This window comes from Mytilus edulis, chromosome 8, assembly GCF_963676685.1.
Source record: "Mytilus edulis chromosome 8, xbMytEdul2.2, whole genome shotgun sequence".
In the NCBI taxonomy this organism is placed as follows: Eukaryota; Metazoa; Mollusca; class Bivalvia; order Mytilida; family Mytilidae; genus Mytilus; species Mytilus edulis.
The window spans coordinates 50,627,679-50,655,021 of NC_092351.1; the positions used below are offsets into that span (position 1 = coordinate 50,627,679).

The window sequence follows — 27,343 nt, forward strand, 5'->3', positions numbered from 1 at the left end:
CATTTTTTCTAGAGGTTATTGATGTGTAAACCGGGTCTCTTACTCACAAACTTAACATAAAAGTCCTTCGGACTTTTATTCAGTTTGTGAGTTAATCGCCCCGGTTTACACATCAATAACCTCTAGAAAAAATGTGTTTAATCCTATAATAAATTATGCGCTATTATACACATTGATACTGTAAAATATCAGCCTCGAACCACAGTGTGAATCTCCCTGATGTCGAGTGCGTATTATTTTTATAAACACTGAAAGACAGTCACAATCAAAATCAAGAAGTAAGCAAAGAATCAGAAAACGAAAGGGCTTTTACAACAACACTTTGAAAAATACATATATAAAAACAACACGAACTCCATTAAAAACCGGGAGTGAATTCAGGTGCTCCTAATGGGTAAAATCCGATAAACTGCTTATCTGGCTTCATTTCTGTAGTTTTCTCCTTCGCTTCAATAGTTTTTCGATAGACGAGAGTAAGCTTGATAATTTTCCTTGGTCATGTTCACGTCGCTAAAAAAAATCTGCGCAGCGGGGTGATATAGTCAAAGAGAAAAACGTAACCAGCTAAAAAAGGATAATAATAATATTGTCACAGAATTATCTAACCTACATTTGGATACCAATTGTACTGAGATGCACATTGTAAAAACTTCTCTAATGATAAACACTTAATCAGAGATATCTACAAAAGATACAAAATATGCCACAGTTATTATATAGCATACTATACTTACCTAGTTTAAAAGTTTTCAGTTCCAAATATTTTTTGAAACAATACACCTTCAAGTTAAAAAGATTAACAACACCAAATCTACTGAAACAGTACTGAAAATAACAATACCGAAATATTACTGACAAAATCAGTACTGAAACAGTACTGACAAAATCAGTACTGAAACAGTACTGACAAAATCAGTACTGAAATAGTACTGAAAAAATCAGTACTGAAACAGTACTGACAAAATCAGTACTGAAACAGTACTGAAAAAATCAGTACTGAAATAGTACTGACAAAATCAGTACTGAAACAGTACTGTTAAAATCAGTACTGAAACAGTACTGACAAAATCAGTACTGACACAGTACTGACAAAATCAGTACTGAAACAGTACTGAAAAAATCAGTACTGAAATAGTACTGACAAAATCAGTACTGAATTCATTGAAAGTATAACATTATAAGTTTTCAGTCTTTCCTAACAGTACTGATATGTACGAGGGTAGAAATGTACCAAAAAAGTGTGGGTAAATTATTGGTAGTGTATGTGCATTTGTATTTTTCCGTCAGGAATGCCAATTGTTGTTTAGGGACATAAGTGTTTTATATGTGTTAAAACGTAAAATATCGCTCTCTTCGAAATTAACAATGTTTAAGGCAATATGTGTACATTTGAATGTTGATTTAGTGTTTGAAATGTGTTTTTTAAATACTGATGAGTTAAAAAGGATGTCTTAGACTATGCATATTTATTTTTGTATTTATATTAAGATGTTTAGTTTAGTTTTCAATGTGTTTCTTGTGTAGTATGTTTTTAATACTTCTTTTAGCTGTTCATTGACTTACTTGATTGCAATTAGTTTATTTAAATACAAGTGTGTATGAATGTTTAGATATGTTGATTACTAGTAACATGATTTCGAGTGATTCAGAAAATAACAAACAAAACCAAGCAGTAAACAAAGACTTGTACAATCAAAAGATATTAACAACATTTAAAATAAATAAGAAAAAAAACGAACTCCACTATAAAGCGGGAGTGATGTCAGATGCTTCGGAAGATAAACATGTTCACTGCTTACATTAAATATTTACAAGTGAACACGAATTTGGAGGTGTTCCTCTCTGGTACAGTGCATATTTTGTCAGATATCATGAAATACAGATAATGCGTTTTTGTCAACAGTGTATATAAACATTGTTTAGAAAAACAAATCGTACGAATTATTGATACCTCAATTATATTGAATTTCATTGTGAAATATATGCACAATAAAATTGAATTTCATTGTGAAATATATGCACAATAAAATTGAATTTCAGAATTTTATTGTGAAATATATGCACAATAAAATTGAATTTCATTGTGAAATATATGCACAATAAAAGAACATGAAATAATGACAGTTGATCGGAGGTGAAATGCATAAAAATAATTTTCCGGCATTTGATGTCTATTTGATATATGATCCTGAGATGAGAAAAGTATGTTATTATATATCTCATTTGCACCAATAGCTGTTTTTGTATCTAGTTCGCATCATAAAACAACCCATTAGATATATGTGATTATTTCAATGCGGCATGTTAATAAACTGAAACTAATAGCTGCGCACCGTGATGCAACACAATAAACACAAAAACTACACATCTATCATTTCATAAGATTGTATTTTGATATTCAATATTCATTTTCTATTTTTTTATCGATTGTTTTTAGGTTACCCAAAGATACAGCACTAGCATCTATTACCAACGAATATTTAGAGTTTGGTGTACTAGGTATGTTGATCACACGTGAATAGTATACTTGGAATATATTATTTACTTCACTTAATATATATTAAAAAAAAAAGAAACAAACATTTATAATGACGTTCACAAATTCAATGTTTTTAGACCGTTTTTTTAATATATTGTTTCCTTTACGTAGATTATAATTTTGTCAAACCTTTTTGCCTGAAAATATGTAATTGTTTTGTGTACTAATGTTTGTTTGTTTGTTTGTCTTGTTTTCTTTTCTTAGCCATGGCGTTGTCAGTTTTTTTTATTTGTGAGTTTGAATGTCCCTCTGGAATCTTTCATCCCCTCTTGTATAAGATTTGATATTTTTATTGGTTGGATTGGTTTTTATTAAAATGTTAACATTTTGAATGAGTTGTAATTCAAAAACATAAGACCTATTTAAAATTCGTTTAGTTACATTAGTTAATGAGGATTATTTTAAATATTAAGTAATACATCCCAATGTATTTAATGACAAAGTAACCAAATTCCGTTTAAATTTGCCAAACATATACAAAGTTACTTTTGTAGTTTTTATAAAAGACTGATTGCTCTTCTTTGCAATGTCCATTTATGAACGTCTCCCAACATACCTAGATATATTCAAACATACACATAGCTATCATCCTTAATATCACCAAATAAATTAAAATCTACGGAAACGTTGTATGCTACTTCTTCAAAATGTCTACTTTTAAAAAGGACAAATTTAAATATGTCATTGCTTTTACTTTCGAGTAAACTATGAACTATCGTTTGGTATTTTTTTTAATTTTTTTTTCTAGTTTCCTTATACATGCTATTAAAAAATCTTGAATAGCGAGGGTTAATTTTAAACTTATTCTCATATTATTTTATATAGATTAAATGCTTAATATTTTGAACTATAGATAGATAATAAGGATACATGTGCGTCTACAAAATGAACAATAAATGAAAAAAAAAGTGAAATAACAAAAATACTAAACTCCGAGGAAAATTCAAAACGGAAAGTTCCTAATTATATAAATGGCAAAATCAAATGACACATCAAACAAATGGACAACAACTGTCATACTCCTAACTTGATACAAGCATTCTCAAATGTAGAAAATAGTGGACTGAACCTGATTTTATAGCACTAAACTTCTCACCAATTTGAAAGTCGCAAAATTAGTATATGTCTCAAATATCAACAAAGGTGAAAACTGTCAAATCAGTTGCAATTGGGAACCTCACTTTTCTTGAAGGCTCTAATGATATAATGAATCATGTTTAAACATCTAGTTTAAGTGAAACTGACCTTTACATGCTTAAATTTGGACTAATTGCATTCAAATATTTTCTTCTTCAGGGAATCGAGAAATCGTACGCTTAGTTCTGATAATCTGTATACCAATATTATTAGTATCAGGTAAGTTATTATTAACAATAAAATTGAGAATGGAAATGTGGAATCTGTCAAAAAGACAACAACCCAACCATAGAGGAGACAACAGCCATAGTCCACTAACGAGTCTTCAATGCAACGAGAAACTAACTCTCGCAAACGAAGGAGTCCTTCAGCTGGCACCTACACAAATGTGTATACTAGTTAAGTGATAGTGGACGTCATACTAAACTCCGAATTTTACACAAGAAGCTAGAATTAAAAATCATACAAGACTAACAAAGGCCAGAGACTCTTGACTTGGGACAGGCGCAAACATGCGGCGGGTTTAAACATGTTTTTTGAGATCTCAACCCTCCCCTATACCTCTAGCCAATGTAGAAAAAAACAAACGCACAAAAGTACGCACAGTAAAACTTAGTTTAAGAGAAGTCCGAGTCCGTTGTCAGAATAGGTACCAAAAGAAACTAAACAAAATGACAATAATACATAAATTAACAAAGGACTACTAGCAGTTATACATATCATATTGATATGAGTGCTTAAAAAATAACAATTTGCCAACAATTATTTTAGCAGACACATCATCCTGCTTTTAATTCATAGTTCTTCAAGTTTTTTTTCTGAAGTTTGTATGATATTGAAGAAACTTTGCTCTTTGCATCATTACATTTTGTAGTAAAATACAAGACTAGTATTCATATTTCAATTAAACATTTTTAATCTGATTGAAATATCATGGCTTCATCATAAAAAATCAAGCATAATCCCTCTCAATCAATGCGTCAGAGCAATTAAAATGTTGAACGGGTTAAATGCCAGCAACCTAACATGAGTCACATGATGTATTCCGAATTTTGATTTAATTTTGATTCTTTATGGTTGTAACATATATAAAACGATAATAAAAGGGTTTTGATTCTCAAACATTTTGCCACATGAATCACTGTAGAGACATCAATTGATAAGTATATATAAACACGATGTATAAAAAATGTAACTGATATACAATATGTAATATCATTTGAAAATTGCTTGAATTACTTGAATTTGAAAAAAAATAAATACATCTTCATTGATGATAAAAGAGTAATGCTATTGGACATGTTGAAGGATAACATTCGAAAGTAAGAACATTTATCAAACAATTTCTTGTTTTATCCTATTCCAGAATCTTAATTAAGCGAAATAAACAGTTTATTTATTTCTTGAGTCCTAAGAAAAATTTTCCTAATTCATCTTCATAAAAACACGCTCAAACCTATTCATATAAAAGCTTGCGGTGCGTAACTATGCATGCTTGACCGGGGTGAATCTAACACACTAGCTTTATTCAGCTCAGGTAAACATTTTCCTAGCTATATGCATATAGGAAGTTGGCACCCTATTTACTAAAAATGTAGTTGACATTCATTTTATAAATCATACAAGTACTTAGTAGTTTAAAGGATGTTCAAAGATACTTATTTCATTCACAGATATTTTTAAAACTAATAAAGTTATAAAACTGTTGTTAAAATCTTTCTTCTTCTTCTTTAGACACAGAGCGCATGCTTATTGCAACAGTCATGCCGGGGTCAATCAATTAATGTAAAAACAATTATCAAACAATATCTAATTGGTTATTCTTTTTTAGTTGTTGTTTATAATAGATATTTTTAAGATTGTTTTAGTCTTAAACAATACCATATCGTCTTACTGTTTATTGTTGTATAAAATCGCCCATTTATTTTTAACCATCTGATGCGTTTGGTGGGGTTCGTGTTGTTTATTCTTTAGTTTTCTATGTTGTGTCATGTGTACTATTGTTTGTCTGATTGTCTTTTTTATTTTTAGTCATGGCGTTGTCTGTTTATTTTCGATTTATTAGTTTGACTGTTCCTTTGGTATCTTTCGAACCACTTTTGAACTTTTTTCAACTGATTTTTATAGTTCATTCTTATGTTGTACAGTTATACCACTGTCCCAGGTTAGGGTAGGGTTGGGATCCCACTAAAATGTTCAACCCTGCCACTTTATGTATGTATGGGCCTGTCTAAAGTCAGGAGCCTGTAATTCAATGGTCTTCGTTTATTTACGTGTTACTTTTTGTTTTTCGTCCATTAAAGTTATTAGTGTTACTAACATTGAGATCTATATACATGATTTAAGTCTACGGTTACTAATATTCACTTCGATAACAAATATTTCTTTATTGATAACGAATCTAGTACTGACCTGATAAAAAAAGTACATTTTTATGTATAATAATGATCTTTTAGACATAAAATTAATAAAATAAAAATAACATTTTTAAAAATGCTAAACCTATTGTCGTATTAACAAAAGATGCCAATTTTGTGTGTTCCCTTAGCTGGATAACAAAAGATGTAACACAAATTTAGGGCTCTATAAGCATGATTAGTCTACAGTTTATTATTTAATAGCAATTTCAATTAAGCGACAATATTTCTTTCATTTATTAGAATGTTAAACATCATTGTTAAATTGCTGTTCATTTGGGTTCTAAAATATAATAATTTTACGTACTATACAATAAAAGCTCTATTAGTCAACAATTACAGTTACTAAATTAATGTTCATATCAATAACATTAAAAAATGACAATATTTCAGTAGTACTCTCGTACTGACCTTATAATCATTTAATGTTTATACTTCATTATAAATTGTTAGACATAAACGTGACGAAAAGATAAGTTTGAAGTTACAAAATTTGATTTCAGTACCAATAGAGGATGTCAATAATGACCTTGTTGTTTTATATTTAATAAATCTTATGGTGTAAAGAATCACACTGGTATTACTATAAGTTGACTATTAGTGTATTTTCAGAAAACTAAATTGTACAGATCGTTTTATATCGTCTGTTTTGTTTAAAATCTTTAAGCATTACGTAGCTTTTTCTACTACTATGCATATTTTGATAACATATCAAACATATCTTTTAGGTTTTGCAGTATTCAATAATCCATTTATTTCTGAATCTATTTTTTTTAGCGATTATTCATTTATTAAAGGCGTTTGATAAGCCTTTGAAAAAATAGAAATAAAAATTTACATACATATAGTTTATGAAAATCTGATACAACGTGGTTTTAAAAAAAAATATGTTTATAAACAAAGTATTCTTAAATCGTATTTTTCTCGTTAAATCGACCTGTTGATACTGTTTATTATTCTTTTTTTGTTTTTTTATATTAATTTGGATCTTGTCTATCATGTCTATATACCAGCTCTGATTATTTGGAATATCTTCTAATTTTCACTTATCCGTACTACATTTGTATTAACTTAAAGATAAACCTGTATTATTAAACTGTTTTTTTTTCAAAAGTGATTTTCGCAGTGGTGTCTAGCCATGGCTTTGTTTGGACTTGTTTGTTTGCAATTTGGCCTCGAATGTTTGTCCCTAATATTTTTTTAATTGTGCATTTGCTTTCAGATATCGCAGATACAATTTATTCGTTCATAGTGTGTCAATTAACGTTTTTTGATTAAGTTAAGCCTGCCCAATGATATTTTATCGTGTGTTTTTCTATGTTGTGATGCTATGCTATTGTTTCAGTAAAAAGGAGAAGGTTTGGTTTCATAAAAACGTTTAATCCCGCTGCTAATATTTGCACCTGTCCTAAATCAAGAATCTGATGTACAGTAGTTGTGGTTTGTTTTTGCAATTTATACGTGTTTCTCGTTTCTCGTTTTTTATATAGATTAGACCGTTAGTTTTCCCGTTTGAATGGTTTTACACTAGTAATGTTTGGGTTCTTAATAGCTTGTTGTTCGGTGTGAGCCACGGCTCCGTGTTGAAGGTCGTACATTGAGCTATAAAGGTTTACTTTTATATTGTTATTTGGATTGAGAGTTGTCTCGTTTGCACTCACACTACATCTTCCTATATCTATTAAAATCATTCTTAAAAAATGTATATCATTGCACAATTTGCTAATTAGTTTTTTTGTAAACTACTTTAGAATATTGTTTTAGAAGGGGGTAGATGCAAAACTAAGAAAGACTGTCAACAAATTAAACCGCTTAAAAATAATAATCAGCAATACAATGTCAAAATAATGAGTAATGTGTCTGACTTGCGTTCTATTTTAGTCTTTACAATATCAATTGTTGAAGTTTCACAGACTCCGATAATCGACATTATCTATTTAAAGACGTGATTAAAACATGGAAAACAACTAACGTTAGTTAAACGTTTTCTTTTTAGTTCAAATTGATGTAGATGTTTTAGTGGTGCATCCAGGTGCGGGAGTTTCTTGCTACATTGAAGACATATTTGTGACCTTCTGCTGTTGTTTTATGGTTGGGTTGTTGTTTCTTTGACATATTCTCCTTTTCCATTCTCAATTTTTTTTCAATATATGAATACTGTCCTTTAAATATTCCCAGATGTTAGTTTAATTGAATTTGAATTTGAATATTTGCATTGTGTAAATAACCAGAATATACTATTTGTATTTTAGTGATAGCTTTGGTATTGACTTTCCAAGGAGATTGTTTAGGTAGGTTGATATGCACAGGTATGTAAACAAAAATCAAATAGTTTCTATAAAGTCAATTAATTGTTCATGCGACGAAAAACACATTGATACAGTGACTTGATTAACCAACATGCGTACAATCACTACAAAAGTCAAAAAGTCTGAAAAGACCAGTTTTTGTCTGAATTTGCATGAATTTTTACTCGACATTCTTATCTTGTCTGAATAATTTAAAAAAAATCTTGACATAGTATGAATTTGTCTTATAGGGTTCTTAATTTTTCTTGACAAGTGTCTTGACAGTATGAACATTGTCTTAACATTTCTCGACACTTCCTGTATCATCTGATAAGAGTCTGGATTAGTCTTGACAAATTCTTGACCGTCATAAATTTGTCTCGATCTGTCTTGACATATTCTTGACATTCTTAATAATGTCTGAATGTGTCTTGACATATTCTTGACATTCTTAATTCTTAACAGTCTTAAATATGTCTTGACACTATCCCAACAGTATGAATTTGGCCTGAAATGTGAACAGACTTATTCTGCACTGTCTATGCCATTATATTGCTGTTATATACTCCTTTATATTATGGCTAAACTAAACTTTTAAGAATCCAGGAATAATTTGGTACAGTAAGATACCCTTTTGGTTCAACTAAGTTTGATTACCCTGAATAACCTCCATGTAGTTTAATTTTGATTTATTTTTATTAAACGTTTAATAAATTTCTGTCACTTGGAATATAAGTTGAAGTTACTGGCAAACATCATTGAGATTTTGGCCGTTCGCTAAACTGACCATGTGTCCCCAATTCATCTGCTTTCGTGTAGGTCAAATAATTTGTTTTAATCTTGATTCAAAAACCTTATTTATTTTTTAGGACAACCCAAAATTATTTTTTATTCAACTTTGAGAGTTGAATATCAAAACTAAATGTTTGTGAAAAGAAAACAATATTTATATCTATAGTATGCATGTCTGTTTGAGATCTATTTCATAAGGCCAATGATTTCTATGGACCCATTGATGAGACCCATTATGAATACATTTTTTTTTATTATTATTCCTGGAGTAGATAATAATTTTCTTTTATTCTTTGAGAACTATTCAATTTTTTATGTTAAAATATTTACCTTCATAATTTTGATGAAGAACATCCATTTTAATTTTATTTTATTTCATGAAAGTGATGATTTTCATTTTCATCTATCAACAAACTTTTTAAATTGTAGTGGCATGGTCGGTCAACTGATAAGTTGTAAGGCTGATTTCAGGTAAAGCAGTAATTTCTATTTGACAGTTGCGTGTACTCTGAGAGTGGAATACCTTTATTTTATGGGGAACACCCTATCCATGTATAATACTTAATATATATTCCAATAGATGACATTACACAATTTTTTCTTCTATTAAATGAATGATTTGTATATCATCATAATTTACTATTTATATAAACCACCTTTTGGTACAATAATTATTTACCATATTAACATTGAATATTATGAACGTAGAATGAAATATGTCTACAAGACAGTATGATTTGTTTTAATTATTTCATTCATAAGATTTAGTAATTACAATTTGTAATTTTATTTAAATTGTTTTATATCAACACACCCACATTTAAATTATTTATACATTAGATTTCATAGCCATATTTGCATTTGTAAAAATATTTATATACCCAAATTTTCAATTATTTTACATGCCCAACTTTTATTTTTGTTGTAAGAAGTGTTATATAAAGAGAAATAAAAATTAAAGTTATATCATATTGGTCATGATTTGTAAAACTCAGAACTGTCATGTAAATTTAAGACACAATTCAAAATGTTCAGAATATGTCAAGCCATACTGAGAAAACATAAGAATGTCGGGTATATGTCGAGAAATTTCAAGACAGTATTCAAATGTTGAGAATGGGTCAAGAAATTTAAAACCATATTAAGAATGTCAAGAACATGATAAGTAAATTTCATACAAATTTGATATAAATTAGAATTTGTCAAGAAAAAATAAGACACAAGTCATACTTTTGGAGAATGTCGAGTAAAAGTTCATGCAAATTAAGACAAAAACTGGTCTTTTCAGACTTTTAGACTTTTGTAGTGAATGTACATGATGTAGATTGCCTAAACCAGGTCTGGCACAGCTTCTTTGGATTTTTTCTGTTCAATGTTTTTCAATTTATTTCCTGATTTTTCTTTTCAAAATCTTCTATAATTGTAGTGCCAATTTTGACTTATACTGTTATAACACTTTAACAAAGAAAACAACATGTATATGGTTTGAACACAGGAATAATCGAATGCAAACATTTGAAATAAAAATAAGCATATCGGTCTAAAGATAAACACGATATGGCGATAGAAACAAGAAACCAAAAGCTTTCGGAAATATATTCCACACAAAGCTTGTTTTAACGTCTTAGAATGAAAATAAAAATACGTTTATGAACAAAACATATACGTACCAAACGGATATAACAAATTGAACTGCTGCCAGCTATATGCAGTTCATGTTTCTTAAAGTCTTTTGTTTTTTTCTTCACGTTATCTAGATACATGATTTCTAATTGTGCAAATGCTAGGGATAGTATTCATAAATTTCATCATTCGTAGAATTATTGCAGTTGTATAATGTCCAATATTAGAATCATAGGTATTACATCATTTAAAAAAAAGCAATAAGTTAAAAGCATGTAAACGTCACATGTTGGTAAAGATTTGAGGAGTATGTGACATATCCAACTGCAAAAAACGACAAGAAAACAACCACCATAAACATAACTCAATATTGACAACTTATGATTAAGCAAAACAACCCCCATCAAAGACAAGCAAAATTTCATCTGCCCTGGAAAGGAAAAAAAACCATCCTGATCCACATCTGCCGTAAATATATTTTTCATATCATTTTAAGACAGGGAAAAGTCTAATTCGGAGTTGTCATATTCGTGAAATAGAGAACAAATGTAGCCGCGACATCGGAACATGACTGGCATCAGCTGAGAGGCAAATGTTACACAACAATATACAAAACGTCGCAGTACATATATTTTCAGCAAATATTTTAGTAATTGCATTTCTAAATAGGAGTACATGTACATCAAATTCAAAGACTATTCTAGCTTTACGTCTTCTGAATTTTGTTCTTTATATTTTTATCTGGGTTAAAGATCAGCGTCCCGTTCGAGCTTTTTATTCAAATATTGCACATTCCTAAAAAAAAATACATTTCTTTAATAGTCTTGACGTTCTAAAATATGCAGGTATATGCTATGATAACCTACTGTCAAGGTTGTATAAATAGTTTTTTCATTGTGATGAGCTTTGATATGAGTTGAACTTGGTCACTGGCTTTGATATAAGTTAAAAATAATAAGTCAGCAATAGGAATGCAGTAGAGTTCGTTTCGTGCGTCAGATCTAGAATTTACGACCGTGTATATATACTTTACCTTTATATAGCATACAACTAAATTACAAACTAGCCTCTTACATCCACCTCATGTCGGTCTCTATAGTATAGCTGTCGCATTGGGAATTGTATCATATTGTAAAAGTTTAATTTTTCAAATATTTTGGCTGAAACCATTAACAACAAAGTTCAGTTGGCACAGATATGTTTAATGTTGATATGAATAAAATTCCATCTGCAAACATAGATATAACAGTGTATAAACGTTGACAAAATAGTTGTTTCTCTTATAGCTGATGGAAAGTCAAATGCGAAGGGCCGAAAGTATTTTGAAGATGATACAGAAAAGGTTCCATACCATGTGCAAGGTAAAAATATTATTGTATATAGAAATAGAAGATGTGTTATGATTGCCAATGAGAGAACTCTTCACAAGAGACCAAACTTACACAGAAATTAACAAATATAGGTCAGTGTACTAATTTCAACAATGAGCAAAGCTCATACTGCATAGTCATCTATGATTGGTCCGAAGAGACAATGTAAAACATTTCATTGCAGTAAAAAAAAATCTGTGTCATAATCGTATGTCTTTGGTGATTCAAGTTCCATTATTTGTTTATTTCGGGTTTCTATAGAATATTTTGGAAACTTTAAATTACATGGTCACTTCAGCTGGTACACAAAAAGAACAAGGGTCTATATTTAATTGCAATGGTTAACTTCTAGTGATAATTATTTTCTCATATGTAATGTAACATTATTTAAATATTATTGTCCTATAGTACTGGAAAGGGCAATACTTTGATCATTCCAAGTATTTTTTATTCAAAAAAGAGATAAATTCTGCACATTTTCATAAAGTGCAAATTTAACAAAGGCTTATATGGGAAAACCAATGGTGGCATTAACCCTCTAGAGAACCACAATCTGTGTGCATTGAAAAAGCAATTTAAATAAATTCGAAGTATGTAGATGAACTGTGAATGACTTCTTCGACCAAAAGGACAAGCTTGCCCTCGTTTCCCAAAATAAAAGAAACCCGGTTATCTAATTTCATATTCAGCTATATTGATGATGTTCTATTCATTATTAATTCAAACTATTCTAAGTAGGTTCCATCAGTATCAAGAAACAACTGATATTGCCTACAGAATTCTGCAGAATATATTTCAAGCGAACGGTTTTAATTTTGAAACAATATTTGTTTTACTTTATAAGACGTAACTAGTGTCTGAGAAAGTTGATGAGCCAATGCTATGTTTAAGAATTTCTAATCCTGTTTCGAAAAAAACGTCCCGTCGAAGATAACAAGGCATTGTTGGTAAATATTATGTATCAACCTCACAAATAATACATGATGATCTTGGAATGTAAATTATAAGTATTGACGTTGTTTATTATCATGTTAAGGTTCCCTTTGTCTCCCCTTATTTTTCACATTTACTGTTGGCCATTTTTTACTATATACTTTTGAAATGGTTCTGAACTTATACATTTCTCCATTATGTTATTGTGGTATGGTCAATTTTTAAACATTTTCTATGTCTGCTTTTGTACTCTGTCTTTATTCCGTTTTGTGTTTTTTGTAAAAATAGTTATTTGTCTTTACATGATTTAGAACGATTTAGAAATTCAGATAGCTACAATACCAGGTTTAATGTACCATTTTAAACACAAGGACGTAACTGTACCAAGACAGGAATATGTCAGTGTTTTTTCTAATCGCTAAAGCTTTAGATTATTCAATTTATAAAGCACTCCGGTTTTTTTGTTGCCTTAGAGTTCTTTTTTTTTACCTTTTTTTATTTGTAGTCAACGTTGATATCTTTTTGCTCTGTTATTCCATATGTTGTTCTTGTATAGTGTGTTTGGTTTTTTTTTCCTTAATATGCATGACATAATTGAAACCAAAGGTGTCTGTGCAAAATAGTGGCAAATGATGCCCGAGTGACATCTAAACTCATAGATCGAAAACAAACTGACAATGACATTAATTATATTGCTATAAAAGAAAATAGACAAACGGACGAATAATATTACACAAGACACAACATAGAAAAGACAACGCAACTCGAACTCCACCACAAACAGAGGATGTTTGCAGGTGTTTCGGAATGGTAAGCATATCTGAATCCAAAGGTGGCACCCATCGTGTTGCGCTCATGATATGACAAACCCGGTAAATAGTTTAGTTTGGTCTGTCATATTTGTGAAAGGGAACGGGATTAAAGTTACGACATATAGAACATGTCAGATATCAGATATCGGATATCAAAATGAACAGTTGTGCTAATGTTGCTTGTAAGAAATTAAATAAAATCTGCTTAAAAGTAAGTTTACAATCATCTGCTCAACTTTTTGTTTGTCGTACAACGGTTGGTGTTCTATAAAGTTTTGGCTGACTTTGGAACATGTATTATATATCTGATTCGAAGTAACAACTTTTCCTATTAGATTCGAAATAATGCTGTCATGCCATGCTATACCCCATTTTGGCAAGGAAAGGCATTATATTTGTGAGCATTTAACACCTATAAAGCTCAGTATAAATATATTGACAGATACATGTATAATGCGCATGTTAAAATGGGCATAGGGCAATGCATGAACTGTTTATGTATTGGATGTCATCTCTTTGACATTTGATTTTATACCAAAATGATTTATTTGACCGTTAAGGAATATCTGTGTTATATTCCATAATGGTAACTGATGAGTTACACTGTTCATATTTAGAAATGCGTTTAATTTTTTTTTATCAATTTATCAATGAAACCTCGTTGTGTCTTAACACCGAATATTTACGTGCTATAAATGAACCACTTTAAAAAGAAGAACATCTGTGAAGCTTCTGTATTAGTATCTTCGTTAACTTTGAATGAAAATCATGATGCGGTGCAATATGTATATAGAAGGAATTACTGAAACTTTGCATTTAGCAACCCTCGACACAATTTGTATCTTTGACGTGCATTGTTAGCAACGAGACGATTAAGTTTGTATACAGCTTTTATTTTGTTGTATATTACAAGATATGTATGAAGTGTCACTTATACGAATAAGGGAGCAAGATTGCAAGACAAAGATCATTGTTCGTTTCAATGGGAATACCGACACTACGGTGTTATCATGAATATCAATGTATGGTCATTTTTAAAAATTTCATGTTTTCAAAAGTATGATTTTTTTTAAATACTAAGAATTTGCATATCCCATACATGAATTACCTGAGCCTAATTTGGCACAACTTTTGGGGAAATTTCGGTCCTCAGCTTTCTTCAACTTTGTACTTGTGATGAGTCTTATGTAAACGAAACGCGTGTCTAAAATTATAAGCCTGGTACCTTTGATAACTATAATGTTCTATTGAATACACTCCGCATGTGGAGTTTTCAGCACTACGTTTTAACAATATTCAGGTATCCGTTTCGAAGTGGTATTTGTATAAACCACTTTAATAATAACGGGCTAACATATTGCTTTTAATTTACATACATAAGTTCGGTAAAATAAATAGTTTATTATTTGACAGCCCCAATATTATCACCTTGTTTGTCAGGATACTTACGAAATTTGACATGTTAAAGTATATATCCTTAGATAACCCAAAGAAAATAGAACATATGCCTTGTTAAGTTGCTCATTTCGGATCAAAGTATAAAAATTGAATATATAAATACTAAAATGAACAGGCTGTAGAGAAGAAACGTGGGTTCCAAAATCCATTCAAGGTTTTATTTGATTTAACATGTTTACTAGTAATCAATATAATTATTTCACTATAATATTACGTTTTTACTCTTTTTTAAGACTACAACAAGAAAATACTTCAAGACTGGGGAAACAAAATTAAAAAGTTTGTAATAACAAGAGCCTCAGAGTTCATATGCAAGAGAATCACGACACATCCCGTGATTGTAATAGCAGGACCACATGGTGCCGGAAAATCAGCAAATGCTTACTATGCTGCATTCCGATTAAAAAACGAAAACGGTTATACAATTATTCCAGCCAGACAACCAGTAGACATAATGAACTATCATGTACCAGGCACAAAACAAATTTTCATTATCGATGATTTTATTGGAAAATATAGCGTTGATGATGCAGATATAGGTCAGTGGGAAAAACATTGGCCGTTACTCGATAGTATTTTTAGCAAAACTGATGACATTAAGCTTATTCTTACAAGCAGAACATGCATATTGCAACCAGAACGGTGTACACGCTTGGGTTTAGGTGCTTATACGTGTGATTTTTTATCTTGTCAGATAAGGCTTTCACTGGCTGAAAGGTGGGATATATGTCAATCTTATTTGACCCAAGTTGATATCAAAGCTTTGAAAGACGAAACATTGATGATGTATAGTTTTTTTCCATCGCTATGCTCCTCGTACAAATCATCAGAAAGTATTCCAGTTGCAGAATTCTTTACAGCTCCTTATCAGATTATCGAGGAAGAAATTGATAATTTCAGAATCAAATCACAAGTTTGCTATTTTGCATTAGCTATTCTTTCAATAAAGGAGACGATTTCGAAGAGCTCATTTTCTATAGACCATCACGAATATGATGAATTGCTTCATGATGTGTTTCATGAATCGGATTTTTTACAATGTCCATCGAAAAATTCTCTGAAGTCTTCATTGGTTGATTTCATTGGAACATACGTAAAAGTTGTAAAAAATGGTACTGATTATTTCATGTTTATCGACGAAACCTTACAAAACATCGTCCTTCGTTGTAGTGCCAGATATTTAATAAAATCAGCTATAAAGTATTGTAAAACTAAAGTATTATTAAATCAAATTCGGTTAAATTGTTTTGTTGTACAACAAAATGTCTTTTCTATTGAGGTTTCGGCAGAAAATGAAGAAACTTATTTCCGACGACTTGTTTTGGAATTAAGTAAAGGATGGCATAAAGCTATTTTTGAAAATGAGCAAAACAAAATTCTAAAATTCAGACTAAGGTTTCTTAAATACATGAAAAGACATTTACAACATGATACTTCGGGGAGAATACAAACTGGTTTACTTCACGTTGTTTCTGCTCTAGGATACAAGGACTACGTTATTTTTTTCCTTAAAGATAAAACAATAATAAATCAAAAGGACAACGATGGCAACATCCCTTTACATTTAGCATGTATGAACGGACAAACAGAAATTGTAGAATATCTTGTCAGAAAAAAATCTAGCATTGACGTTCCGAACAATGACGGATTGAAGCCATTTGCTTGTGCTTGTATACACAATAATATAGCAGTCGTCAAGTTCTTGTTACATCATTGTTCTAATTATATAAACGTAAATGAGAAATATCGAAAAAGAAACGATAGAAGTGTTCTGCACATAGTAAGTGCAAAAGGTTTTGCTAACATTGTTTTGTTATTGCTTGAAGATAACGCAGATGTGGATGGACGAGATGAATTCGGGTGTACACCGTTACATTTAGCAAGGGACAGTACTGTAGTAAACGCTTTACTGGCTTTCAATGCAAACATCAACGCAATAGATTCGTATAGAAGAAGTCCTCTGTATTTAGCTTGTGGTTCAAACAACGAGAGGGTTATTCAACTTTTGATTGAGAAAAAAGCCGACATTAATCAGAAAGCAAAACATGGATTGGGGCCAATACATGCTGCTTGTCAATCTGGATGTATTGGCATAGTGAAAATACTTTTAGAGAACGGTTCTACAGTTAACAGGTCGACACCAGGCATAGTACCATTACATTATGCATGCAAAATTGGCAATGAAAGTATAACGAACATCTTAATTGCAGCTAATGCGTCAGTTAACCACCAAACAAAGTATGGTGAAACACCCCTCCATATAGCATGCATGAACGAGCGTGTTGTCATTACTCAAATACTATTGGATAACAAAGCAAATGTTAATGAGGCAGATAAATATGGCTGGACGGCTCTTTTCGTTGCTTGCGTTAAGGGGTTTCGAACAGTAGTTGATTTGTTACTACAACATGGAGCAAATGTGAATATATGTGATAAAAAAAACGTAAGCCCATTAGTGGTCGCTTGTAAAGAGAATAAAACGGATGTTGTTGATTTATTGTTGTGTGCAAGTGCAAACGTAAATCATTGTGACAGAGACAATTGTTCATCTCTACTATTTGCTTGTAAAACCGGAAATGTACATTTGGTTAATTTATTGTTAACATACGGTGCTGATATGAACTTAGCAGATAAGGATATGATAACACCTCTCCATGCAGCATGCATGAGTAACAATAATACAAAGTTAGTTCTGAAATTGGTAGAAAATAATGCAAATATAAACGTTGCAGACAAAACTGGACAGACACCGCTATTTAAAGCAACTTCCAATTGCTTTACTGACATTGTAGACATTCTACTTCGTCACGGAGCATCTGTTGATATTCGTGATAAATCTGGGAATTCTGCCTTAGCTATTGCAGAAAAAAAGGGACATACAGCCGTAGTTGATGTATTTAGAAAATTCAAACATGACAATCAAATTATTTGAGAATAATTTATTATAAACTGAAGTTTCTAATCTTGCATAATTTGTAAACAAGTGTGGGAGGAATGTTAAAATTACATTTTTCTCATCGATGGCATTTTTAGGAATATATTTCTAACAGGGAAAAGTATGATTTTTTTCGCGAAAAAAAAAACCATGTGTACTTTCACCTTCAGAAATAAAATTTAATAATCAATGTCTTAATGGATCTGCACCGTGTTGATACTAAATCTAGCACAAAGTTGTTGCTTTCCAGTTGATGAAAGTATTCATTCTTCTTTTTCATGGGCCCTTTTCATAATAAAACAAAAGCAACACTGTTGTGTTTTTTTTAAATAGGAAGATTTGCTATATCAATTGAACATCAATTGACTAGTGACGGTGACCTTTGAAATTCATTTCAACAAAATAAAGAAACGTTTGAGTCTGAACAATCTTATATCAGAATAACTCCAAAATTCAGAGCATCCAATTAAAATTCTGAACGTCTTCTTTTTCACATTTCTCCCCAGTACAGTCTGCTCTAATATATTATATTATATTGTATGTTTTGCTGTTGTTCTTGTTTAAAGTTCAAATGTTCAAATAATATGCTTCCCTATTATATTTGTCGTCATTATTTAGTTTATTTTGTCATCATTTTATATATGGAGGAAGGTTACTATTTTTTTTTTTAAAGGTCCCGTATACCTTTTGCTACTTTTGCATTTAACTATGTTTAAACTAAACCGAGGTTCTTCTAGAAACTAAGGTGTACTATCTACATTGTATTCTTACTAGATTAAGCAATTGATTATGTCAGGAACAAATTCTCTTTTAACTAATAGTCCTTTCAGTTCGGTAATTTCTATTACAAAACATAAGGCCTTTATATGGCTTTATTTTGGATAAGGTCCATTGATGTATACAGTCATGTCTCCGTTTAGTAATTGCAAGTGACGTGGTACATAAGGTTACAAGAAAGCATTCATATCTCTTAAAATTTAGCGTAAAATTTGCATTTAACAAACAAAAATAACCGGCCGGTCAGCAAGGGTTCACCACGTTATGAGAATCATATATGGATAGTTAATATGTGCATGTAAAGGACACAAACGATACAGCTAATAGATATACATAATATAGGAAGATGTGGTGTGAGTGCCAATAAGACAACTCTCCATCCAAATAACAATTTAAAGTGTAAACCATAATAGGTCAATGTACGGCCTAAGCCCTTCAACACGGAGCCTTGGCTCACACCAAACAACAGGCTATAAAGGGCCCAAAAATTACTAGTGTAAAACCATTCAAACGGGAAAACCAACCTCATATCTTGAATTTTATCTAAATAAACTGATTAAGACGGTCGGTTGAAAACAAAACTTTACAACAAATGAGATGATTCCTACTTCCAAATTGTGAACTTTCAATTTCTATGTAGCAAAATTCTAGCAGCGCCTGCATACAGGATACTTACATGTATTTCCGAAATGATATGATTTTCCAGGCCTTTTTATTTCCTATCATGATTTCCTTGATAGAGGGTTGCTGCTTACAAGGAAGCTTTTAAACCAAGAGTTTCAAATGGACAAGATAAGATAAGATACCATAATACATTTTATTGGTTTAAAATTATGAAGTTAAAATCATCCCTTAGTAAATTTTAAGGACGCCATCACGAGTTGGTTGACCGTTATTGAATATCCGTTTCACATATGATATCGGATATATTCCTTATGTTCATAAGTGCATGTACAATCCCGTTCCTTTTTCACGAATGGGACCTACCGAATAAGAATACTTATCGGGTTTGTAATAAAATTAGCAACAGGACGGGTGCCACATGTGGAGCAGGATCTACGTATCCTTCCGGAGCACCTGCGATCATCCCTAGTGTGGTTCGTGTTTGCTTAATCTTTTGTTTTCTATGTTTTGTCTTGTGTACTATGACTTGTCTTATGATGGGTTTTTTTTTTCTCTTTTTAGTCATGGCATTGTTTTTTACGATCTATGAGTTTGAATGTCCGTCTGGTATCTTTCTTCACTCTTTCACTGGTTAATGTAGAAATGTTTTTGGTTAACTTAACAAGTATAAGACTTTGATCATTTATTCCTAAAATGTGGAATTTCAGTCTAGCGATTAAGTTGTTCAACATAAATATCTCTAGCTTAAAACGGCACAAACTACAAGTTTACGTCCTCACAGAAATGTAACGTCACAGTGTTGGAAGATAATTTATCTTATTTGACATTAGCATTTAATAAATAAAAAGTGGAAAAAATGTAATCCAATAAACTAATGTTTGTGTGTAACATTCGACAGGATATTTGTTCAAATATAAGGTATTATTACACGTTATGTAAGAATCCTCGGTTTTGATTGGTTGATAGCCAGTGTATTTTTCACCAATTTATTGTTATCGAATGAATATCTTTTAATTTTTTAACGCCGCCGGGGTATATGCAAAAAGGACATGCCTGTTTTACCCTCCCTGTCGTTGTATTTTGAATAGACATATCATGTTAAGGAGGAGTATTTGCAAAAAATACCAGTCGAGAGAATAATGTTAAATTTCGTAAGTCATAAGGCGAGGGAAATTCATTCTTAAGACTGGTATTTTTCGCAAATACCCCTCAAGAACATGCTATTTCTGTCTGATTACACCAAATGTTAAGTGTTCAAAAACGCATTGTTGATCGTGATGTTACAATCGTCCAGTCGGATAGAGTATTTTTTGGCTAATTACACCTTATATAAGAATCCTCGGGTTTTATTGGTTGTAAGCCAGTGTATTTTTTACCAAATTTATTGTTATTACATGAATATCTTACATTTTTTAACGCCGCCGGGGTATATGCAAAAAGGATATGCCTTGTTTACCCTCTCTGCCTCTATTTGCAAAAAAATACTCTATCCGACTGGACGCTTGTAACGTCACAATCATCAATGCGTTTTTGAACGTTAATATTCGGCGTAATTAAACAGATATACATGTACATGTATCATGTTCTTGAGGGGTAGTTGCGAAAACTACCAGTCTTGAGAATGAATTTCCCTCCTTTACATGATATATCTCTTCAAAAGCAAAATTCGAATCTGTTCAAAATTAAAATAACGCTATACGATAATCGAAGCGACGGTATTAAACTGCATTTAACACCAGAAAAAAAAAATGTACCGTATAACTTCAAAAATGTTGTGATTATTTAGTAGGATAGCAAGATAATTTGTAAAACATTACTTAAATGTGATTGCGTAATGTCCAGTGGTAAACATGTCATATATTTTTTTAAGCTGACATAAAAAGAGCCTTTAATTTGGTCTGATCGGTAGAATAATCGTTTGCTAGATGAAAGTTTTTTCCGGTGATAACCAATAAATATTAATCATGTTCAATATGTTGGGATATTGCACCTTGCGCTTCCTGCAGAAGTGTTTTCTAATTTGTTTCACAGTACAGTAATGCTATTCATTAGTATGTTTCCCGACCGATTGCAATTCTTGACAATACCTTTGTATATTCAGAAGGCATAATGGATATTTTACGGAGGGGTCTAACCAATTATATTTATCAGCTCTAAAAAGTATTTACTGATTTTAAATAATTTTAGTTCGAGGATCACTGAAGACATATGTGACCCACCATGGCAATTTCAGGCTAATGATTGTAAACGTCATAATGAGAAACGTGGATGTAAAGTCAAGAAACGTAGTCGGGGCGCATGTTTTGAATGTTGCATTCATTTTTTTCTTGACGTGGGGAAATTTGAATCTTAAATTTAGATATACAAGTTAGTTTTTTTTAACGTAAAATTAATAGATAAGATGTAAATCAGGTTTAGCAAAATAATGTTTGTTCTAAATTGAAACTAACCCACAAAGGACCTGAAAATAATATTAGGTTAGACATTGTTAGTACACATGTAGGCATATTAAAGTGCAGTGTTTATACATGTACTTTTCTCCAATCGATTCCCAGACTGAGTATAGTTTTAGTATGACCATCAAGTGTTTGGACTAAATCTCAATGTCCATATTGCAAGGCAAAACATCTTAATATTCATTTTTTTCAGTATTGATTGTGTTTTCCTAAAGCCCTGGTCACAACGAACCCACGACACACATATGCAGCGCCACGACATGACTTTTGTCAAATCGCGGGTCATCTGTGATCGTCGTACAACATTTACGCGACGGTCGCACGATATTTTGAGCATCGTGGCGCTGTCAGGTGTCGTGGGACAAGAATTAGACATGCACCTTTTTTGCTCTACGATTTTTTTGTCGTGTTACTGTCTTGTTGCTGTCATGAAAGCGTCTTACCACGGTCGTGCGACTGTTGTGCGATTTAACACATTTTCGTGGGTACCACCATAATTATTTTTTAATAAAAAACAATCGTTCAACTGTCGTAAAACAATCTCACGACTGTCGCAAGACACTCGTGGTGTATTCGCACGATTGTCTCTCGAATACCAAATTTCGTACGATGCTCGCACAACATTGATTGTATGTCGTACGACAGTGGTACGTTCGTCGTGCAACATATTTTCGATTTATTTAGAAGAAGGCAATTCAACGAGAACGATTACGCTTAGCCCTGCCGAATATGGGCCTTGCCGGACTGCAACAAGAGTACAATATGTTCTTGTTGGTGTTAACGTTAATTCAAGCCCGTGAACAGTATAGGAACAACCAGCGATAAGCCCCACGTTGGTGGGTTAGGTCGTCAATCGAACGGTCTAAATTCGCTTCATCAAGAAGAATTATAATATAAACTAATAAGAAAAACGTCGTTTACCTGGACCGATCTTATAATGACATTGAAAAAAAATGAAAGCAAATGGCAAATGACACGCGATCAATCGGGCCTTCTTTGTATATATATATGCTAGTAGTTGAGAGTCATATGCGCGAGTGACTTACGACTGTTGTGCGACAGTCGTACGACAATCGAACTACAGTAGCACGACAGTGACACAACAGTAACACATGCATCCTTTGACATGAAAACCTGATAAAAATAGCCCCAAACAACTCAGGATTGTCGTCCGACTGTCGCACGAACGACTTGCGACAAACCCACGACAATACAATTAAAATTGTGTGTCTGTCGTGTTCCCATCGTGGACACGCCGTAGCTTATGTGACCACAGAAAATATTTTTTCGATATTTTGCACGACAGTGCCACGACAACTATCTTATAGATCTTCCACGCCAAAAAATCGTATGATCTATTTTGACCGGGGCTTTACGAGAAAAACAAGGCAAAATTTTGAACTTGGAGACAAAGATAAATATTTAAAGAAAACAGACACACATCAAATCCAATTTGATAAGAACTGATTGATCCTGATTGATCTAAAGTTTTGTATTGTTTGCTTTTTATTTCGTAATTTGCGTTTCTTGTGTGTTTTTTTATTGTCTACTACAATGGCTTTTTTCAGTTTATCAGTTTTTTAATTATTCAAAGAACAATCATTTGAGTAATTAGTCTTGGAGAAGTCACAACTATACTTTAAACAAATAAATGTGTAAGAACTACATACTAGCAAGTGTTCAAAATATGATCAAATGATATCAAAGCTTAAGGGCTAGAAGACAGTAACACTCTATATAGTCTTTCTCTTTGGAGAGCTTGTTATGTGTTTTGGAGGCTTGATGTTACTCCCAAGTTGTTCTGTTCCAATTGGGTTTTGTACCATCACAATTTCATTCTTTAAATTGCTTGTATCTTTAGAAAAGACGAGACTGTCGTAATTACCCGCTCTACCGATACCATCATAAGCTGGCTCATCGTAAATATATCCATCATTTTCTTTTCGTGCCATTTTGTCTTTGTTTGAACAAAATGTCCCTTGCTTTTCCATCGTTTTCTTAATTCCAGTATGATTTTCAAAAGACCTTGGCCTACGATAACCATCCGAGTAAGCACTTACAAGTGCTCCTTGGCAGCTGGTAATGCTTTCTTCCAAACCGCCGGGCTGCCTTCGTAGACTTGTTTTTTGCGCCATTTTCGACTGAGATGAAACACAAATGATGCCTAGATTATCTTCAAAATTCATTGGGATTTTTGGACTATACGTTACATCCAAGTATGAATTTTGCATTCTTGAAGTGGACGGTTCCAATGTTTTTGACAAAGCTGATTCGTCTATTATGTCATATACGTTTTCACTGCCCTCTTCAATAAGTTGTATCTGCATTTTACTTCTGCTGTTATCTGCTTTAATTTCTTCTTGGTGTTGATTCATTTCTTGGTGTTGAGTTATAACTATTCTTGATTGTCTTTTTCGACGCATATACACCAATCCGCCAACAATAAGTAGACCAAAAGATGTTATGACAGCATAAAGTATGATTTCCCGTTTTGCAATTGCTGAAATGAGATGATTATGAAAAATCTAAATATATGAAGATGTGCCATCTTCAAAAGACAAATATACTATCCATACATGTCAATATAACGAAAATAGTTATCGCTGAATTTTTTGTCAATATCAAATTGAGTACAAAATAAAATCATGTTATATTCACATTTCTCATGAAGCGCGACATATCGTTGTGCTGAATTGTGAAAGTTGCTAGATTTAAGTTCGGATCTTAAAAATTGTTAACATTTTGAGTCTGTTACCATCCAGACAGGAATGGAATTGTGAGATGGGCGCATTATCATTCAATGTAATTTCATTAGACGTCGTTATACTGTAATCACTGTGTATCATCGGCACTGAAAATTCGGTACCGACAAAGCGGAGAGAAAGGAGAAAAAAATTACTAATTTAAGTTAAGAATTCCTTTCATTTAGACCATTTCTACCGTTTTGATGAAGTTACCGCTTTTGAAATTTTGATTTACTAATATATAAAGCTTTATTTTTTATACCACCACGTAGCAAACAAAGACATGATTTTGTATTATACTCCAAAACGGTGCAATGAAACCAATGAATAGCAATAAGCTTCATAGAATTAACCACATAATCTTCTTGCCTGCATCCTGACCATTCGACTGACCATTAGACTGACCATTTGATTGAGTTGTTCTGTCGATCGTTTCCGTCTTTTCTAAAACAGGATAGAACAAATCATATTGATGAAAGTGAAATTGCGCGACGTTCATTATATGACAAAATAACTAATACATGTACTAAAATGTACATACACGATCTTCTTGTTTTGTTAGAAGCAAAGTTTAACACAAATTTCGGAATACATTTGTACATATGTGTATATGTGTTCTTACCCATCTTCACTCGAAACTATTATATGTGTAATAAAACACTGCCTATGTGCTATACCCTTCTCCATTGCCACGGTATGTGCCGAAAACTATTTAGTTTAAACATATTTGTTTAAAGTGGATTGGGAAACAATTTTTGCAACTTATATTAATCCCTTTCCACTTTGCGTGTGCGAGTGCTACCTTGATTTTTTTTTACCTACATTTAATTAGCTTGCTCTTTTTCGAAATCTACAAGGATGTCTTTAACGTGCAAGAGATATGGCTCTCTCTTAACACGGGTTAGCCATTTATCGTCCCCTTCCGACGGACTATCATCGTTTTTCACCAGACCATACTCGCAAATGGTGTCAAAGGAGAGCCGAAAATTCAGTCCCTGAAATTTTCATTTTAGACGGGAATCGAACAGGAACCTTTGTGTTAGTAATCCGATGCACTTACCACTAAACCACGGCTCTTTAACTATTTCAGACATGGCTATGTTTGAAATATTAAAATTGGACAAACTCTTATCAGTTTTACAGCTGCAATCAATAAATTTACATGTATGTCTGAATGTATGTGACAAAAAAAAATCATAATTACATATTTGTTACATGACTTTTGTATCAGTTGTTACTGGCGTTGAACAAGCTATAAGTAACTGCTAGTACTCTCAGATCTGTACTTTGTGTATGTGTTGTTGGGATGTATACATACACTGTCACATCGGTTCTGTATTTTTGTTACTTCTTTTCTGCGTTGTATTGATTTGATGAGTTAAGCTATATTCAACTGATTAAAATTGAAAATGGAAATGGGGAATGTATCAAAGAGACAACAACCCGACCATAGTACCATGATTAGTATAGTTTGTTTACATTTTTAACTGTTATGCAACTGTAAAAAAAAGTCGGTTTCTTTTAACAAGAAGCATTCCGTTAAAATGGGTCCCTTAATCTTTGAAACAATTTCCATAGTATTGATAGTGATTTTATCTTATTTGGATTTAAAAAATATTGATTGATTATATGTTGGTTGCTTAACGTCCAGTGGCACATGTTTCATGGGTGTTCAGGACAAGAACAAGTAAACAATAAATACAATAAGTAAGTATTGTAATACAGGACATCCGGGATGATGATCAGTGAAATGTTGACTGCCACTAGAAAATCTGGATATATTGGATAGGACAGCAAATTATCGTTGCAACAGGACACCTACGGACCCGATTTTTTAAAAAGAGAATACATACAGAAGTATGATAAATGAATTAAGATATTGATTTGATACTGAGCAACAGTTAAGTTAATTTTTTTGACTTGTTTACATATCATGTCTATTTATTTTGTTAACACATTGCTGTCGATATAATAACATTGTATGCGACAGTCATTGTTGTAACACAGTATATGATATATTAGGCATAAAGATGGAACTGATTGCAGATTAGTAACATTATCTAGAAAATTAATGGCTTATCGTGGACCTAAGTTTTTATTTAAATAATTGAAAAATAATGAAGTTCTAGGTAATCATTGGCAAAAGAATGAATCATATTCTAATGAGGTTTTTGAAATGCTATTCAATATGCTGGAAATTTCACAAAACATCACAAAACACGTGTAACTCCGCCGCATAGTTGCGCCTGTCTAATTTCAGGAGCCTCTGGCCTTTATTAGTCTAATATATTTTTAATTTAAGTTCATTTATATATATTTTGGGTTAAGTGTGACGTCCACTTTCACTGAACTAGACTAAGTAAACAATTTAATTTAGAGGCCGGTTTAGGACCACCTACGGGTTATGGATTTTTCGCTTCTTTGGTGGCCTTCGGTTG

General features: G+C 32.0%; 1 protein-coding gene across 1 annotated transcript; it reads left to right on the forward strand.

The window, feature by feature from the left end:
* Window positions 1-2,117: 2,117 nt before the first annotated feature.
* LOC139484173 (CARD- and ANK-domain containing inflammasome adapter protein-like) lies at window positions 2,118-18,301 on the forward strand. The gene is made up of 6 exons (XM_071267905.1): window positions 2,118-2,134; window positions 2,438-2,499; window positions 3,836-3,895; window positions 8,346-8,402; window positions 12,083-12,157; window positions 15,603-18,301. Exons 1-6 carry the CDS (start codon window positions 2,118-2,120, stop codon window positions 18,299-18,301), a joined length of 2,970 nt encoding a protein of 989 aa, XP_071124006.1.
* The last annotated feature ends 9,042 nt before the right edge of the window (window positions 18,302-27,343 follow it).